The 17,922-nt window shown below is 49.2% G+C and overlaps 3 protein-coding genes across 3 annotated transcripts; 1 reads left to right on the top strand and 2 right to left on the bottom strand.

The window, feature by feature from the left end:
• Nucleotides 1-1,131: 1,131 nt before the first annotated feature.
• On the bottom strand, nt 1,132-1,812 carry BCR38DRAFT_488445 (uncharacterized protein; the record flags this gene model as incomplete). The annotated part of the gene is made up of 1 exon (XM_040864272.1): nt 1,132-1,812. The coding sequence occupies one exon, from the start codon at nt 1,810-1,812 to the stop codon at nt 1,132-1,134; it is 681 nt and encodes a 226-aa protein (XP_040712699.1).
• A 4,339-nt stretch (nt 1,813-6,151) lies between these two features.
• BCR38DRAFT_497967 (acyl transferase/acyl hydrolase/lysophospholipase) lies at nt 6,152-8,292 on the bottom strand (the record flags this gene model as incomplete). Its single annotated transcript, XM_040864780.1, has 5 exons — nt 6,152-6,789; nt 6,854-6,965; nt 7,048-7,801; nt 7,862-7,891; nt 7,952-8,292. The coding sequence occupies 5 exons, from the start codon at nt 8,290-8,292 to the stop codon at nt 6,152-6,154; spliced, it is 1,875 nt and encodes a 624-aa protein (XP_040712700.1).
• A 3,973-nt stretch (nt 8,293-12,265) lies between these two features.
• On the top strand, nt 12,266-14,449 carry BCR38DRAFT_350625 (uncharacterized protein; the record flags this gene model as incomplete). The annotated part of the gene is made up of 4 exons (XM_040856582.1): nt 12,266-13,373; nt 13,422-13,672; nt 13,734-14,344; nt 14,407-14,449. 4 exons carry the CDS (start codon nt 12,266-12,268, stop codon nt 14,447-14,449), a joined length of 2,013 nt encoding a protein of 670 aa, XP_040712701.1.
• Nucleotides 14,450-17,922: the final 3,473 nt, after the last annotated feature.

Here is a 17,922-nt window from a genome sequence, read left to right on the forward strand (position 1 = left end):
AGGATGATTTTGGAGGTAGTTGATTCTGATGCCATTTTCGGATTATATTGGTATTTGTTTTTAGGTTTTGTAGGCTCGCTCGCTTTCTATCTCTGAGCTTTTATACAGAGTTTTCACCAATTTTCAACTCTCTATGGGACTATCAAGGCTGCTTTTCTCTTGGAATAAGAGTTGTATAGCGGAAGTGTCCTGGGCTTGAACTATTAAACAGTTAGAGGAGCATGAGGAATTGTCGGGATAAATTCTACGGTGGTTTCTCGTATGTTGTTTTACTGATTGGCACTTCTCGATCAAAGTTTTCCCTTGTATCGTATCCATTAGTGTGGAGTAGCTGAGGAGATCAGTCCGTATCGAGAGTTAAGTCCACACATTTCTGCAGAGCTTTTTAAAGCTGTACAGCTCTACTCAAATGAACCATAGGAGTAGACAACACCCTAACCAGATGATGCGTGACTGATACGTGACCCCATGGGGGGTTACCCTATAGCTATAGATAAGATAGATAAGAGCTATAAAAGAGCTCTGCCAGGCCAGAATAGCTGACCTGGCCATCCTTTCCCAATACAACAATTCACACCCCATATGCACTCGCATCAGTGACTGTCAGGGAAATTCCTTGTCTATACCTATTTTTTGTATGTCTTGGCAGAACCACTTTTTGTTCGGATAGTTCTGGACCAGCCCTTACCATTTAATAATATCTAGGAATATTCTGGATGGTGCAAATAATTCACTTGCTAAAAATCAAGGTGATTTCATACTCGAAAACCGCAATCGAGCAGAATTCATTGTTCATAGCAAAGTTCAAGACCAATTCATAAAAGAGCTTTTGGAGTGCGAAGTGACTTTGAATTCAGCGATCAAAATCAGGCCTAAAGAAAATCCTAAAACACATGTGTTCTATCCTTGTGAACGATGTATACGAACACATAACGCCCAATCTAATGCAATGCTAACCAGTTCGAGCCGACCATGCCAATGCTATGCATTATAAATGCTGTTCGTCTACCCATCCATCCATCTATGCAACCTTTCCTTCCCGAATCCTACACCTAGTGTTTCTTCTGTTGATCGAAATCACTTAGGCTATGAAAACCCATGGTTTGAAGACAAAATTGAAATATGACCCGCTTAGCAAGCGATATCGAAAGCGACAAAGCTCTGGCCCGCAGTGGGAGGGGGAAGCTGGGCAGCGGCGACGTTGAACAGACGGCACTGCTGGGCCTCGCCGGCGTTGAACTTGCCAAACTCGACCGACTTGCACCCGACGGTGCTCTGACCCAGGGCCAGGCAGGCGTCGGAGGAGGTAATGGCGGCGTTGGTCTTAAGGGGAGTGGGGGCGGTGCCGGAGCCGGTGGGCTTGGCGCCACAGATGTCGCGCTTCTGCTGCTGCTGTTGCTGCTGCTGATTTCCGGTCTGCTCAGTCGTGCCCGACTCCTGGAACTCGCCGTGGGGAGAGGCGGTGGTGGGCTCCGTGTTAGGGACGCTGCTGCAGGCAAGGTCGTAGACGACGACGTTGGTGTCCTGGGCGGAGACCTGGGCGGCGGCGACAGAGAAGAGCTTGCACACGGGGGCGTCGGAGTTGGGGGGCAGGCCGAAGGCGAAAGACTTGCAGCTGGCGTTGGACTCGCAGGCGGCCTGGCAGGCGTCCGCCGTAACGGCAGTGGGCGAGGACAGCGGGGTCTGGGTGCCGCTAGCGCTGGGGGTAGCGCCGCAGGTGTTGGCTCGGGTAAAGAGATCGGTGGGCATGCCCGAGACTTGGGAGGCCATCAGGGCGGCGATGAGGGCGATGGTAGAGGTGGTGAACTGCATTTTGATGGTTGGTTGGGGGTTGTTTGGATGGTTAGAGGGTTGTATAGTTGAGCAAGTGAAGTTTTAGTGAAAATGTGGAGGTAGTTGAAAGGCTGTGGTAGTTGTTGGTTAACTGTGAATGATGGTGATGGTGAGAAGAAGGTTATATCTTAGGAGTACGGTTCGTTCCCTTCTTATAGATGAATTGGCTCGCCGCTTAGTTCCCTGCTGTTGACTCCTAGCTCGCCGCATCGTGACTACCTAGACATTTCTCGTGGAGTCGTAGCCCTGGTTTCTAACTTGATCGACGTCGGCTGTGGTAGACGCGTATGCGCTTGCCAAATTCACACAGATCGCATTGGCAGCTGTTTTCGGCCGAAAGCGTACGTTCACTTAGTGTGGTTCGATTTGACGATGTCTTCGTCGGCAGTGCAGTGTATGCCAGTAGGTTATAGTGGAGCGCTGCGGATAACTTGCTGGTAACCACACGAAAATAACTCTATAATTAATCATAATAACGGTGGGCAGGTGTGGCTTAGGTGTTTGTCCCATGGTGTTTCAGGTATTTAAAGCGCTTCGCTTAAGGTTGTCGTTCGCGTTAATAGTAGGGATGCCAGTTACCAAGCACGGACAGTCGTCGACAGTGGAGCTGTGGCCTGCCAAATGCGGAACTAACAATTATGCGTTAAGAGCCTCATGGGCCGCCTTCTGTGCACATCTGCCGCTGCGCCTGCCCGACATGAAGATCTTAGCAAACCCTTTTTTTTTCTTCGCGAATTACGCAGCGATCTCCATCGATCCCGCTTTACAGGGACATGGTCAAATGGAAATAGCTCCAATAACCTGATAATGGACTCTGCCTCGCCTTACATCACAGAACTCGACGACCAGTCAATGGTTCTTCAGTCAGGACATTGTATAGATTGAAGTGGAACAGTTGTCATCCGGATTGATGTTCGGGCTATTACACACAGCGATATGATTCAGTACGAGGTTCCAACCTCCACGAAAGTTCCTCATATACGTGGACAGCTAGGGCAACAACGATTGCTTGATTCCATTGTGTGCTTCGTTGTCCTCCTGATACTTTTCTTTGCTGTTCTCTCCTTTCTTTATAAGCTAGGAAACAGTATTGTCCCATTGGATACATATAATATCCTATTTGAAGAACGGCTACGGCTTAGCGGGAAGAGAAATCTGCTTCGCAGCGCGAGCGCTAAAGCGTCACATATACTCCGGCAGGATAGGCCGGCGAAGAGGAAGCAGGCGTCGCAGTTACTCCGACCGGCAGGGTACACTATGGAGAAGGAGGCCCGGGGCTCCGAGTGGATGAGTGAGGAAAAGGAGGTCCCGGCTGCCCTCCTCGGCCACTGGAGGAAGAGATGGCTCACCGGAGCAGAGCATCACGATCGCCAGCGACGCGCTATCGCTGAGGAACCGGAGGGCCCTTCGATGCAGATACCGAAAGGGGGCAAGTATTTCGGCCTGAACCGACTGGAGGCGTCTACGCTGTGCCAGATCAGGACGGAAAAAATAGGACTAGCAGCCTTCTTACTCAAGACAGGGGCTTTTGGCGTGTACTCGTCGCTATGCCACTGTGGCGACGCCCCTGAGACGGCAGAGCACGTAATCCTCTTTTGCGGGCTGTTGGAAGGACCGAGGTACGGGCCGCTATCGCACCACGGCCACTATACTCTCGCAGAGACCTCGCAACGGCAACAGGAGAACCAGTAGTTAGTGGGACTATTGTAAGGTGGCTGCTAGGGACGGGTCGGACAGCTTCAAGGCCCAGATAGCATCGATCTTCTTAGGGGGGACTTTGTTGGTAGGTTGAGAACCAACGTAGTATGGTAGTGGACGCAACGCAGTCGCCAATAGGGCGAACCGACGACGCAGCGTATGTATTTAGTCCAGCCATTAGGGCACGGTTTGACATACGGGAGTACTAGCAGAGGTACCGGGGGCTTCGATCCTACGGCGTATTTAATAATAATAATAATAATAATATCCTACATCCGACATAAATACTGAAACGGGGTCAGGCGGTCAGTAGGATATACCTACCACCTAACACACTGAACAGACGGCTCCAGTACCAACAGATCTCATCTGTTGGTCTGATCAGACGAAGATCGTGGTACTGGTGTAACGGGGTAAGGCCGGACATCAGGGAAATAGGTTACGGGGCTAGGAGAAAGTTCATTTTCTCTTCTTTAAGAGGCACAGAGGCAGAGTAGGACACGAGTCCCACATCTTCACGTATTATCATCCTTATCTCTTTTCATCATCTTATTCAATCAACTTGACTTTTATTTTCTATTCTAGTTGATTGAATAAGATGATGAAAAGAGATGACAAGTTGTTGAAAGTCGTCTGTCATCTCCGTATCCCTTAAGAAGTGTGGAAGACAGGGGAGTCCTCCCTGGTCCCCGTCACCTACTTTCCTGATGTCTGTGAAGGTCAACCCTCGCAGACTCACTACAACCAGGTGACTTACAGCTGGAACACCTGCCATGGCAGTGCCAGATGGGAAGCCAATCATAACACCTGCAGGAGCCCCGCCAAGCGTGGACGACTTAGTCGCGCTCCCTCAAACCTAAGTTTGTGATCTTCTTTCCTTCGCTCCTTAGAGTAGAATCTTCGTCGATAGCACCTAATCGAGGTCTATACCAATGCGATGCAACCCAGGTCGTGACACTAATGGCTGGACTAAATACATACGCTGCTACGTAGGTTCGCTCTATTAGCGACTGCGTTACGTCCACCACAATACTATGTTAGTTCTCACCCTACTAACAAAGTCCCCCTGAGAAGATCGATATTATCCGGGCCTAAGCGCTATCCGGCCAGTCCTGAGTAGCCACCTTGTGATAGTCCCGCTGACTACTGGTTTCCCCGTCGCCGTTGCCAGGTCTCTACGTGTATGCAGCGACCATGGTGCGATAGTGGCCCGTAGGCGCTCTCTCGATTCTTCCAGCAGGCCGCAAAAGAGGATTACGTGCTCTGCCGTCTCGGGGGCCTCTCCACAGCGGCATAACGGCGAGTACACACCGAAGGCTCCTATCTTAAATAAGAAAGCTGATAGTCCTATTTTTCCGGTCCTGATCTGGCATAGGGTAGACGCCTCCGGTCGATTTAGGTCTGAGTACTTGCCCTGTTTCGGCATTCGCATCGAGGGGCCCTCCTGCTCCTCGGCGATAGCGCGTCGCTGGCGGCGCACAAACTGGTCGTGTAATTACTCAAGTGATTGCGGATATATATTCAGACCTCTATAGCCCGCAGGTCTGTGCGCCGGCACTCGTCAACTATTATGGGGACAAGGCTGAATCACTTGAGTAATTACACGACCAGTTTGTGCGCGAACAGTTCAGAACGCGCGTACTGTGACCCCACATGTAGCTTACCCCTAAGCAAACGTAAGCTTTCCGGGGTACGGATGACTTCATAGGTCCAATATTGGGCGAAGTGTTGGATTACAGCCACTCTGCACGCCACACATAGCCACATACTCGTCAGGATACAAGGGTCACGATGCACTGTCCAAATATACGAGGCAAGTGATGAGAGGCATCCTGACGAAGACAAATCTACACACATTTTTGCAGGAAGAGAGTCCAGATGAAGACAGATGAACTCCCTCAGAGGACAAGCAGAGATAACAAATAACAATATTCATATCAATCAATAAGTCAATTAATCACCTTGTTTTTCTATTGTGACCTCATTACCCATCTGAAGGCGGGATTGAAGATCCTCAGATGTGAGCCAGCCTGTTTTAGTTTCTCTTTCTTTTCTTGTCGAGAATCTTTAAGTCAATACAGTGCATTAGAGTGTTTTGACTCTTCAATTGTGCTCACCGTGACAGTGATAGAGGTATGATTTATGTAAAAGTGGGGATAGCCGCCAGACCTTTTGCTAGTGGTTTAATCAATAATTCACAGACAAATGATGGACATGATGTTTAATTCTTTTTTTTTGGAAGCAATGGAGAATAGTCACTTTAAACCGTACGTGATGCGAGTGCATATGGGGTGTGAATTGTTGTATTGGGAAAGGATGGCCAGGTCAGCTACTCTGGCCTAGCAGAGCTCTTTTATAGCTCTTATCTTATCTTATCTATCTTATCTATCGCTATAGGGTAACCCCCCATGGGGTCACGTATCAGTACGAAAAGTAAGTTCCTATTTCCTAAAATTTCGACATGCGCTTATAGCCAAAGAGCTTGTTCAGGAAAACTTGTGTGTATACGACTCTCCGTGAAAAACAGGCTTTGGAACCTTTCCCTCCTTTGATTCTAATATGCTTGGCCTGTCTCTTATTCACTTTGGAATTTTCTTTTGGGAAAACTGAACGATATTATTTACATCACCCCAATAAATTCCATGTCAGAAGACACAGTAATCCAGATAGTGACTCCCCAAGGATTAAGTGCTTTGTTCGCTGTACCAGTCACTGGCCCATCGGTGCTGTTGCCCACACCCGAAGAAGTCCCCATATCCTTCGAATACCAAGTCTGATTCCACTTCTCAAAGCTCAAATCTGGAACCAGAATCGGCTTCGCATCCCTCTCCTCCTCAGTAACCTCCACGTCATCCTCTTTACCATCCCAACAATGCCTCTCAAAACACCCCCCACAAACACTCGGCAACTCCATTTCCTCCCTTAAAACGCTCTTCTTAATCACTGCACAAGCTAAACAAGCCGGCCAATCCGGATCCAGCCCGCTCTCGCCGAAGGTGGCCATCTGGAATATGTTGTCCATGACGAGGTCGAACTGGTGGTCCGTGAATGACGACGTCTTGTACGTATAATTGGTATACTGTGTCCAGGGAGCCATGGGCATGTAGAGGAGTAAGGGCACGTCAGAGTTGGGCTCTGAGGTCTGGTTGCAGCCGAAAAAGGTCGGGAAGCGAATTAAGTTCAGGTTCACCATTGTTGCGGCTGTGGAGGGAATTTGAGGAAAAGGGATGTTGCCTTCGGCCGCGGTTCTGGCGGTGTCTTGGATGGTTAACGAGGAGCCACCAGTTTGGAAAAGTCCATTACGGTTTGGAAGTGGACTTACTGATGAGATTAGTGCCGTTCACCCAGTTGTATTCCGCGTCGCTGGTGGCATCGAGGGCGATGATAAAGTCGACACTACGCTCAGGCACGATTAAGGGGCGCAGGGGAATTGCCTCGTTCCGTCAACCTGTGATTTTGTCAGTTACTCAAACATAGAAACAAAAATAGCAACATCGCAACAAGAGAGTCACTAACCAGGAGCAACTCTTCGACCCCAGTCAATTCCTCGGTAAAGCTCTCGAACGGATTTGGGTACGTAGCCCACATTGCATCACTAAACAACATATCAAAGGCACTAACCGTGATGTTGACCAACTCGACCTGCTGATTCTCTTCCTGGTCCTCGGGAACCACAATATCCCGCTTGGCGAAAAGCGGAATATCATACCACCCGTCCACAAACCAGAAGTTGAAGGCATTGGCTGTGCTTCCCTGGATCAATGTGAACTTATCAAAGCCCACCACACACGAATTCGACGCCTGCGGCTCACCGCCGTTCATTGCGGTCCCGAGCCACTTGGTAGGAAGGAAAGCCTGCACGCGGCCGCCCGCCCAACTGCCGAATTCCAAGGGAGTGACTTCATAGCTGGTCAGATTGAAGCTCGCAGGGCCGGGAAACTGGATCCATTCAATACTAGGCGAGGTTCCGTTGATAATCTCAGAAAGTAACAGAATAGGCATCGGTCCCGTGCCGCGCGAGAAGGAAGTATCGGGTCCGGCGACGTCGGAGAAGGATTTGAAGCGCCAGGATTCCGGCAGGTATTGGCCGAAAAACTGACCGAATACGTCTGCTACAAACACGGGGTATCCCAGCTCGGCTTTAGCCCCAGCGATCTCGACGAACTTGGTTATGTACTGAGTCGAGTTGCCGGTCATGCCCGTATTATAGTTGGTGCTGAAGTTGATATTATTGCGGAGTTCTTCGATAGTGGGATAGTCGTTGCTTGCACTAAGTATGCGTCAGTCTTGTTTCTCTATTATGATGGTTCTGAAGACTCTCGAAGCTTACAGCGTGCTGACGGTCATAAACCCTCCTCCACTCAAGCCGGTGATGTAGGCAATGCACTGCGCAAGCCCACCAGTCCCGGCCTCTACCTACGGGGGATGCCGGCCATCGAAGGCCTGCCAGAGACCCAGGCCGCCGAGACCAGATTGGCTCCCTCCACCAGAGACAGCAAATCCAACGACGGGTGCATTCTTTCCACTCAGCTTCGAAAGATAGTCTGGCACGTCGAAGCCTGACAGGTTCGTGCGCTCGAGGTAAGTTCCTAATGACCCGACCACTTGTTCAAGTCGGAGCTCTCTCCGGTCTTTCACAAGAGGTGAAAGACCGGAACTTGCATCCCGAACTCTCACTTCGTCTGTGCAGCTCACTTGTTGAGGCGCATACGGGTCTTGAGATGCGTCTTGTATATCTTGCGCAAATGTGCCAAGAGGCATACAGAGGATACAGGAGGTAATCAGATAGAAACACATGATCGCTTGTGCAAACCAGTTGCATGCTTTCCTTCAATGGCTTCCACCTATTGCGAAGAGATGCCTGCGAATTCCTTATATCTCGCTCACCTCGCTCACCATGTTCGAACCTCCGTCAATTCAGTACCTTCCACTGTGTCTAGACTCCAGACAAATAATTCTTTCAGCCGTCGCGAGAATAGTGCCGCCACGAGTGCAAACTATCGAGAAAAGGTTCCAATAGTTACCTAATGGTAAGCCTCACCCGTCTGACAGGCGCTTCGCACGCGTCGTCATGACTGGAATACTTGCTCACTCGAACTTTCACTACCGTCGACCAACTACCTTGGTTTTATTCTACCTCGCATAAACAGATCCATGGCGTCTAACCGCATTGACCACCTTTTTGCATGCACCCCCATTTTGCAGGGTCTAACTGAATCAACCTAAATACTTCGTCCATATTATTTATATACAGAACATACTTAATTTAAGTGTCCGAAGACTTAGATATATTCTTTCGAGCCCTCTTTTTAGGAGGGACCCTTCCTTCGAGAAAAGTATCAATTTCTAACTGCTTATCCGGTAAAATAGGCCGTATTCGCTTATTTCGCTTGTCCTGGGCTGTTCGGATCGCTGATAAGTTAACGAATACTTTATTCGGGTCTGGCTCGACGGGCTGGCGTATATCTGGAGCGTATTTATCGAGTTCTTTATATAGTTGCTCGTTTTCGATACGTAATTTGGTATTCTCGACGGCCTGGAATGTAAGGGCCTTGCCCGCCTTGCCTACTAGGGTACGAATCTTACGAGATACCCCGCCCTCGGCTTTCTCTATCGACTATAGTTGGCTAGATAGTTGCTGCGCTTTCTGAGGAGTAAAATCAACTAAAGGTGGTGATATATGAGGCGGAGGATCTGGTGTATGAGGCTCCGGAGGATCACAAGATACGTCGACTAGTTCTTCGGAGCCTAGGGGCCATATACCAGTCTTCCACCAGCCAGAAAGTCTCGGATCTTGTTCGAATTGGAGGCTCTAACTCGGCTAGCATCTACGAAGCGCCCAATTTTGGTACGTATCTGTGGATGGCGGCTAACGAAGTGATCCACCCAGTGTTGGCCGAGTGTATTGTTATCCCCTTGAGCAAGGAGGATTTCGGCAGCGAAGTCGGCCACATAACGCTTGCTAGGAGCCCGTCCACACACTTCTTCGTGTAGGATCCAGTTCACGATAACCTCCTCTTGCTCTGGAGTCAACTTTTGTTGCCTGGAGGCCGCGTCGCGATGCGAATTACCGTGACGAATACGGTAGGACAGTGTAGTCCCCTTGATACCGTACCGATGAGCTGCTACGGCCTGGGAAGAGACCTGATGGACAAGCTCTTTAGCGCGTTCGATTCGCTGCTCAAAATCGTCCAGACTATTCTCCACTGGATTAGCCATTTTGTACGTAGATAGGGAGCAATTGTGAGGTAAATTGAGAGACGTCGTGTTGTTGAGGCGTAGAAATTCCCTGCAAAATGGGGGTGCATGCAAAAAGGTGGTCAATGCGGTTAGAGCATTCAACAAAAGGCCATTATGTAAGACAATATCATTATCGTGTTTCCTTGTTTAAACGCCTCCTCGCGTTCGTTTTTGATGTAAGCAAGACCGATTTAGGGGCTACGTGTCTTTTATGTGATAAGAAAATACTAGCAGGCTAACTATGGGCATATTATTGTCGACAAGTTTCTGAACCTGGGTTCTACGAGCTGTGACCCGTGATAGGCACCGCACTGTTAAGTGTCTGTGTTCCATGGTACGAGTAGTACAAACACCATATATTATTATTTTCTGCATGGGAGCTGCCTTTACGTTAATGAGCTAGTTAGTCAATCTCAAAATCTTCAAGAGCCGAGCCTTATCAGCGACACGCGGAACTACTATGTTATAAGTCAAGATATTCACACGTATAGATGCAATTGTATTACTGTGAGAGATTTAATTATTATACCAATAGTTGTAATTTTACGATATACGCTATATGATCTATATATCCTGGAGGAGGTGTATAAGTCCCACGGATGTGTCCCACCAGATTCACCTACCATGCATGACCTGCAGCCATTCTAAACGAGACGTCAATTCAGCGCATAATCTTAGCACTTGTTGTAGAATAAATCATGCTGTCCGAAGTCCAGCAGGCGAGCAAGCAAGGGAACTAAATATGCATCCAACATGGTAGCATAATCAACAACTATCCAGGCATCCGAGCCACCTTGCTCCTGGCAGAGACAGAAAACATCCTTGAACAACACACTTGCCTTTTCTTCCGCCCTTATAAAGTTCTCGCCCTCAAGCGCGGGCTCCCGCATCTCCTTATGACTGTAGCATTGGCATGCCAAGTGGGAAACGAACCAAAACAGCTTGCCTTTGATTATCAAAACGCCCTTTTAAACCCTACAGCTCGTTTATACTCCTGGCTGATATCCGTCCGAGCCAGCAACGTATTTAACGCCGGCCACGAAAAACCCTCGAACCCGTCAACTTGCTTCAGCAGCCCTTGTAACGAGGTCTGTTGCCCAGGCGGATAATAACAGAAGATAAAAGCTTTGTTGCTCTTATCAGCTCAACAGAAATGCCTTTGCACAGACGAACAAAGACTCGACAGGCATGAATCGACACGAACTTTGCATAAATCATTATTCTAGAATAAATTTCAAGATCCTGTCCCTAAGTCAATAGAATAAAGGAACTAAATATACCAATTCCCCGTAGAACTGCGTATTTATAAGAGTGCGGAGGGTCTAGTCCTATAATTATCTTTGCAGTCAAATAGTACCGATATACTCAGTCCTATGACGAGAACAAGCTGACATGAGGCCACAGGGCCTATTGTACTCATTTCCTTGTCATAGAGAAATACCAAGTACAATGCCTGTACAGTATAGTGAACCCAAGGATCAAGTTACTGAACTTGGGCTCTAGGAGTACGGTAATATACTGTCGCGCCACGACTCTAATAAATCCATTTTCAGAAGTTTGGGTCCGACTTAGATTTATTCTTGGTCAAACCATGGTCTATTATAGGCATCAGGAACGGCCAACTCATCATGTGCTCATTTCCGCTAACGAGGCCTCTGAGACCTGAAACACATGATTATGTATGGACTCGACTGCAGATATTATACTGGGGTTGATGTCACTTGACGGTTCTCACGAGTGCCACTTCGGCTCTCATTGAGATGAAAGAAAGAACGCCCAGGAATATGAAGGTTTCTCCGATGAGATAATTTACGTGACAACTCCTTGTCTAGAACTAACCGCGGTACATGGGGAGGTTGCTTGCGGCTCCCCATAAAGATGGCACGGATGGCAACCAAATCGGCAGAACTCCGGCATGTGGCGTCATGCGGGTTTCGAGATGAGCCAAGCCAAGACTTGCCCGCAGGTGAGCTTTGAAGACCCGATAACGATAATCCTCTTAGAAACGCAAGTCCCAAACACTCACAACCACCCTCGAGCAGCAGGCCAGCTGTTTCTCCTCTGTATGCCTCCTCCCGAAAGCGCACAAACTCTCCCCAAGAATCCCACGCCTCTTGATCAATCCTTGATCAAGACAACATCTGAACATGACGCCATGAACAGCGAACAAGCGCCGGCGAAGCAACTCGATGCTGGGCTACAAGAAGCAGCGGCACCGATCGGCGCACCCACATCACAAGTCGGGAAACCAGAGTCACAGCATACGGACAAGCAGTATCTCCCTCCAATTCCTACGCCAGTCGAGCAGAAACCCATGGGGCCAGCCCCGGGGAACCCTGCCGTCCTACAGAGCAAGGCCCAACCAGACATAGCCCCACCGCCGCCAGCGAAGGATACATCAGTGAAGGAAAATGCGCTGGCTGACACGTTTGGGAAGGCCGATAGGGCCATCACGAGTGAGCAGCTGAAAACCGATGCTACTCACAATGATAATATGGAGTCCTCGGTAGCCACACTGAAACCTCATAGGCCTCAGTACTTGAGACTCGATCCAACCCCATATGTCGACCCCACTCCCCCTACTCCGTTTGGCTCTCAGCCTCCATCAAGAACGAGTTCTGCGCATAGGTCTAAGGGACACGGCCTTGAGCCGTCTCCAACTCAGTCTGATGCTGCCTACGACGAGCGGAGATTCACAAGCGAAGATGAGCAAGAAGGAAGCTCGCGGTCCGAAATACAGAGCATTATGGAACAGTTCCCAGAAGAGGGCGGCGGACCAGATGTGGAAGAAGTCATGAGCCCCCGACTGGAAATCGCATCGCCATTTTTGGCAAGTCCTTCGCCGCAGCATCCGCCGAGGAAGTCGAGTCTAGAACCTCTAGCGCCCAGCATCGCCCACCACATCCAGGACCTGCAAGGACTGCGCATCTCAACTTCCTCGCCTGTGGCAGCGAAGTCGACTGGGAAAGAGCTTGAGATCGAGGACCACGGGCCTCCCGTGCCTCCGAAGGATGGCCCGTCAGAGAAATTGCCTGCCGAGTCGCAGATGTCTCCCACACAGTCGATTCACCGGCCACCACCTCCAGAACCCGAACCAGAGCCAACCTTGCCATTTGACTTTCACCGATTCCTCGAGCAATTGAAAAATAAAAAGGCCGACCCGGTTGCCAGGTATCTCAAGTCATTCCTATCCGAATTCGCCAAAAGGCAATGGATGGTGCATGAGCAAGTAAAGATCATCAGTGATTTCCTAGCTTTCATTGCGAATAAAATGGCACAATGCGAGGTGTGGAGAGATGTATCAGATGCCGAATTCGACAACGCTCGAGAAGGCATGGAGAAACTGGTCATGAACCGCTTGTACACGCAAACCTTTTCGCCCGCGATTCCACCGCCGCAACCCATCTCAGGAGCCAAGTTCAGACGCAAGGATGCCGAGAAACTGATGGGACCTGGCCGGCGAGGGCAGCACCAGGAAGATGTAGAAAGAGACGATGTACTGGCCCAAAAGATCAATATCTACGGTTGGGTCCGAGAAGAGCACCTGGATATTCCGGCAGTCAGTGAAAGCGGAAAACGCTTCCTCACCCTGGCGCAACAAGGTACGTCATACGAATGTATGCCCTCAAAACAAGCGCTGACCGTTTCAGAACTACTGAAAATTCGGTCTTACAGGGCCCCCAGAGACAAGATCATATGCGTCTTGAATTGCTGCAAAGTAATTTTCGGACTTCTGAAAAATGCCAAATCCGACACATCGGCAGATTCGTTCATGCCACTCCTCATATACGTCGTTTTGCAGTCCAATCCAGCCCATTTAGTTTCAAATGTGCAATACATTCTGCGATTCCGCAATCAAGAAAAACTTGGTGGAGAAGCTGGTTACTACCTTTCATCCCTTGTAAGCATTGCCCACTGTACACATACGAGTGGTTTGGTTATTTTTCTGATGGCTTTTACAGATGGGAGCAATTCAATTCATTGAGAACATGGACCGCACGACTCTTACGATTACAGACGAAGAGTTTGAGCATAACGTAGAGGCAGCGGTATCCGCCATCGCAGAGAAGCACCGCACTGAGGAAACACCACATGAGCCTCAACAGTCGGAGAAAACAGGTCTGCATCCACCAACCGGCGAATCCTCCTCTACCCGCACATCGTTGGACATGGACAATGCAGGAACCCCGCGGAGGTCCATGTCTTCGGACCCAGGTGAAGAAGGAGCCGCCATATCGGGACTGCTGCGCTCGATCCAGAAACCGCTTTCAACCATTGGTCGCATGTTCTCAGACGACATGGGTGCTGCAGGGCCAAGTATGCTTGCTCGCACTCCGCAGCCGGAGACCTCGCGTCTCAGCCCACGGCCCAGTAATGATCGGCGGCCACCTGTAGACATTCGAAAGAACTTTTCCGCCGAAGACTTAGCCGCGAGACAAGCGAGTGCTGAGGCAGCCGAGGCACAGAGACTCCACAGGGCAGAGCATAACAATGTCGTGGAGACCCTTGCGGGCATGTTCCCTGACCTGGACAGAGACATCATTAGTGATGTGGTTTACCAGAAGGAGGGAAGGTACGTTTAAACCTACCTCATTTATCTAATATATTTCATATGCTGACCCCTATCTTTTACAGAGTTGGCCTTGCTGTGGATGCCTGTCTGGCATTGGGTTCATAAGCAGGGACATAATCCACACTGTCGTCATTGGGATATGGGGAGGACTTAGATCTTATTGCATCAACAGGGGGGTATGAGGAGGTAAGCAGCATTAAGGCTCTACGGGGTATTAGCTCAGTATCCAGCCTACTTAAGGGAGGCGTTAGTTCATTTGTGCAATAATACCCTTAATATCATTATTCTTGAAGTAGGTCTCTTAGTACATTCTTGGTATGGGTCGAGCTCTGGTTCTACATATACTTCATCTGTTCGCAACATGCCTGATGATCATTTGCGCTGAGTAGTTACATTAAACCAGCACGAAGACGGGAAGTTTATCACACCAAGGCTTGGGACAGTGTTGCTTAATCTAGCAAACGTTATTGTTCTGTGTAACTGTAATCAATGCTGAAGCTGTGGAATCACGTATGACAGAGCAGAACAGAGGTCTTGCTTATTATCAATACTAGCGTTTACTATAGAAGCCAAGACTCTGCCTACTTACTCTGGGCGGGGTGTATAACACCACTTAGTTATAAGCGGCATAATAAAATCATTCACCTCATGACTCGAGGTGTTCTGTGTGGTGCAAGCGAACGAACTCCTCTTTTGTTTCTGATTCTTCACTCGGCATCTGATTCATGCCACCAAGGAGCGCAACACATACTGCGCCGGCTACTCTCACTATCCCATCCCTGCGGTATCCCCGTATCCACCTAGTGCAGCAGCCCAAAGAGCAAAACTGATACACCCGCTGTGGTAGTATCGGCATATTCGGCCGTTTCGACGGTTTTCGAGCACGGACATAACTTCTTGGCTAATAGCGGCTACCAGCGGGGCTCTTCCGCAAGTTTCATCTGAATCACGAAGACGAGAGTCAGGTGTAAAAGCGCGCTTGGCGCGACCCCGGCGAACCTAAGATGACGCGCCGAGGACTATATGACTAGCACAGCTATGTCGAGATGGTGGAGAAGGCCGGCATGGGGTCGGAGTGGTGGGAGAAGGTCGATACGTTGGCTTCGTGGTTGTTGGTGCATGAGTGCAATCCGCCTACGTTTTCGGGCAACCCGTGGAAGCATTGTAGTGCAGTCAACGGCGAGACGCCATAAAGTCTGTTTACATCACCGCCTACCACTGTAACTAAAACGGGGAGCTTGGGCGACGAGGAAAACGCGAGGAGGTCCGTTGGGGTGGGGATCAGCATGTTGACCGTGATGCCGCTTCGGTCGCTGGATTATCTCACGACGTCGATCATTGCTCCCGCCACTGAAGCATGCCACTACGAGCATATTATGGAAACTTGACCGAGTAAATGAGGGCAAACGTCGCTCGCATGGGAAACTTATCCGAGCAGACTGGCGAGACGACTCCTCCCGAACAAAAACCAGTGGCGGGCGTGGCCATATTAGCCTGTTTAGCGCCAACTTGAGGACTCCCTCTAAACATCCAACTTGCAGAGGCAGTGGTGGAAACTTTGAAATCTTCCAGGACGAGGAGAATGGAGACACGCTTTCGCCTGAAGAGCCGACTGTCACTGGTCGTTGTGGGTGGATTAGCTTTGGCCATCAGTCATCGAGCACCCATCGTCGATGATCATTCCTGCGGTTTGAGCCTGGGTTCCCAAAGCTAGAATCGGACAAGAGACAGTTCGGGACGTAGTCAGTTCGGAGGACGCGCACGTTCATCAAACCCCCTCCAGTTAAGTCCGATGGCATTTTTAGAGTTACGTATGACGCTAGGCGTAGCTATATTCGAGAATTGTATGAAGATATCCCTTCGCATAAATGTTTGTTGTGTTTTCATTAGTTGTATATGTGTCCATAAACCCAAATAGGGGTGAACACCTTCAAGGTTCAACTTGAAGTCATAACACGGAAGAGAGCTCCCTGCGATATGTCATCGATACCGTCCACCATGGTCCTCATGATCTATCAGCATCGAGCTCGCCGTCTTCATGATGTCTGTGGGCTCTGAGCACTGTACGGTGCTATGTTCGATGAATTTCTACTCGTGAAAATGGAAACTTCACATTATCAATGACGGCATCTTGGGCGAATCAAACTCACTGTGTCGTTGCATGGATATTTGCATTGGACTGTAGGGCAGATAGTCTTGCATTGAGTAGTGATAATGTCTGAAGAGCCTTCTAAGGATTAAAATGTGGTCTGGAGGGCCTTGCAGGTAGAAATAAACGATACCTGCTCCACAGGCAGAAGTTGAAAGGTTTCGATGGGTGGAGGCCGCATTGCCGATATTGTAGGTTAGTTGACCATATGTCCTCACAAGTTGGCACTTTTTGACGTAATCGCCTTGAGGGTCCAACTATTTGCTGAAACTTCATCTATAGACCCTCTATCGTCAGCAAAACCCACTTCTAAGGGCCGTTTTCACGGAGCGAACAAACGAGCCTAGTCCTTTTTGTATCTTTTAAGGGGCATGTGAACGCCTCGGTAATCCTCGCCCACTCACATAAATAATGCGCCATGCATATCTAGTAGCTTCAAATCCTCTCAGTGACCACCCTAGAGTAAGTACGTAGTCAATTTTACCTTAGCTACTATAGAATACTGAAGTTGCCGTGGATAACAACTACGACTTCCGTCTTCCATGTCTAGGACTTCGAAGATTGCAGCATGGTATGAACTTCATCTGCTTCCATTCATGGTACTTGATAAGTCGAGATAGACCAAGTCAGTAAACTTATCTTGTAAAATGAACACCTATAGCTGGGAAATTGCAATCTCGTCAACCCGGCAAGCATTTTTCCACGCAGACTTGATAGCGCCTTCCCCAGGGCCTGGTGACATCTCATAGTCCAAGTTCCTTGAGCCGCAACTGCCTCAGCCAATGTCAGGGCTTCATCCAAAAAGAACAAACCAATGCAATCTGTGATATTCTAATCGACAGCCCCAAAAACATAAATCTTCAATTTTGGGGTCCAAAACACCTGTCGTGGCCTCGGTAGAGGTCACATCTCATCCGCTGGCTCCAGAACTGTGTTCAGCTTTGAGCTCACAAGCCATCACTCCACGCTATAATTTTCTTGCGATCTTAACTTTTCTCGTCAACAGTCGGCCCTGACTTGGTTTGAGCTGAGTTCAAGATCAAATTCTTTGCCAGCCTAGGCAACGGTATCTGCATCGACGAGCCGCCGCTCGGCAGCATCAATGCCGGCTTCCGGAACATTGTTGACGACGAAGAACTTGAGTACTCCTCACACGGACCCGACTCCCTACACTATGCGTGGTAAAAAGGGTGACATTCGCTGCGGTCGATACTCAGTTCCTTGCTGCTTGCAAGCATGTCAGACCAAGTATTGGAAGTTCTACCGACCACTCTGTTTCTAATTCTCCAAGTACAATGACTAAAACCGACCAACCCAGAACCAGTTCTGAGTGATGCTCTTCCCATAGAACAAAGTCAAGCCCCACTGGATATCGTTCGGGATTGGATCAAACGAAACGCTCGGTCATAGAGTGGAGTAACCCTCTACA

This window comes from Pseudomassariella vexata (assembly GCF_002105095.1).
Source record: "Pseudomassariella vexata strain CBS 129021 chromosome Unknown BCR38scaffold_12, whole genome shotgun sequence".
Taxonomy (NCBI): Eukaryota; Fungi; Ascomycota; class Sordariomycetes; order Amphisphaeriales; family Pseudomassariaceae; genus Pseudomassariella; species Pseudomassariella vexata.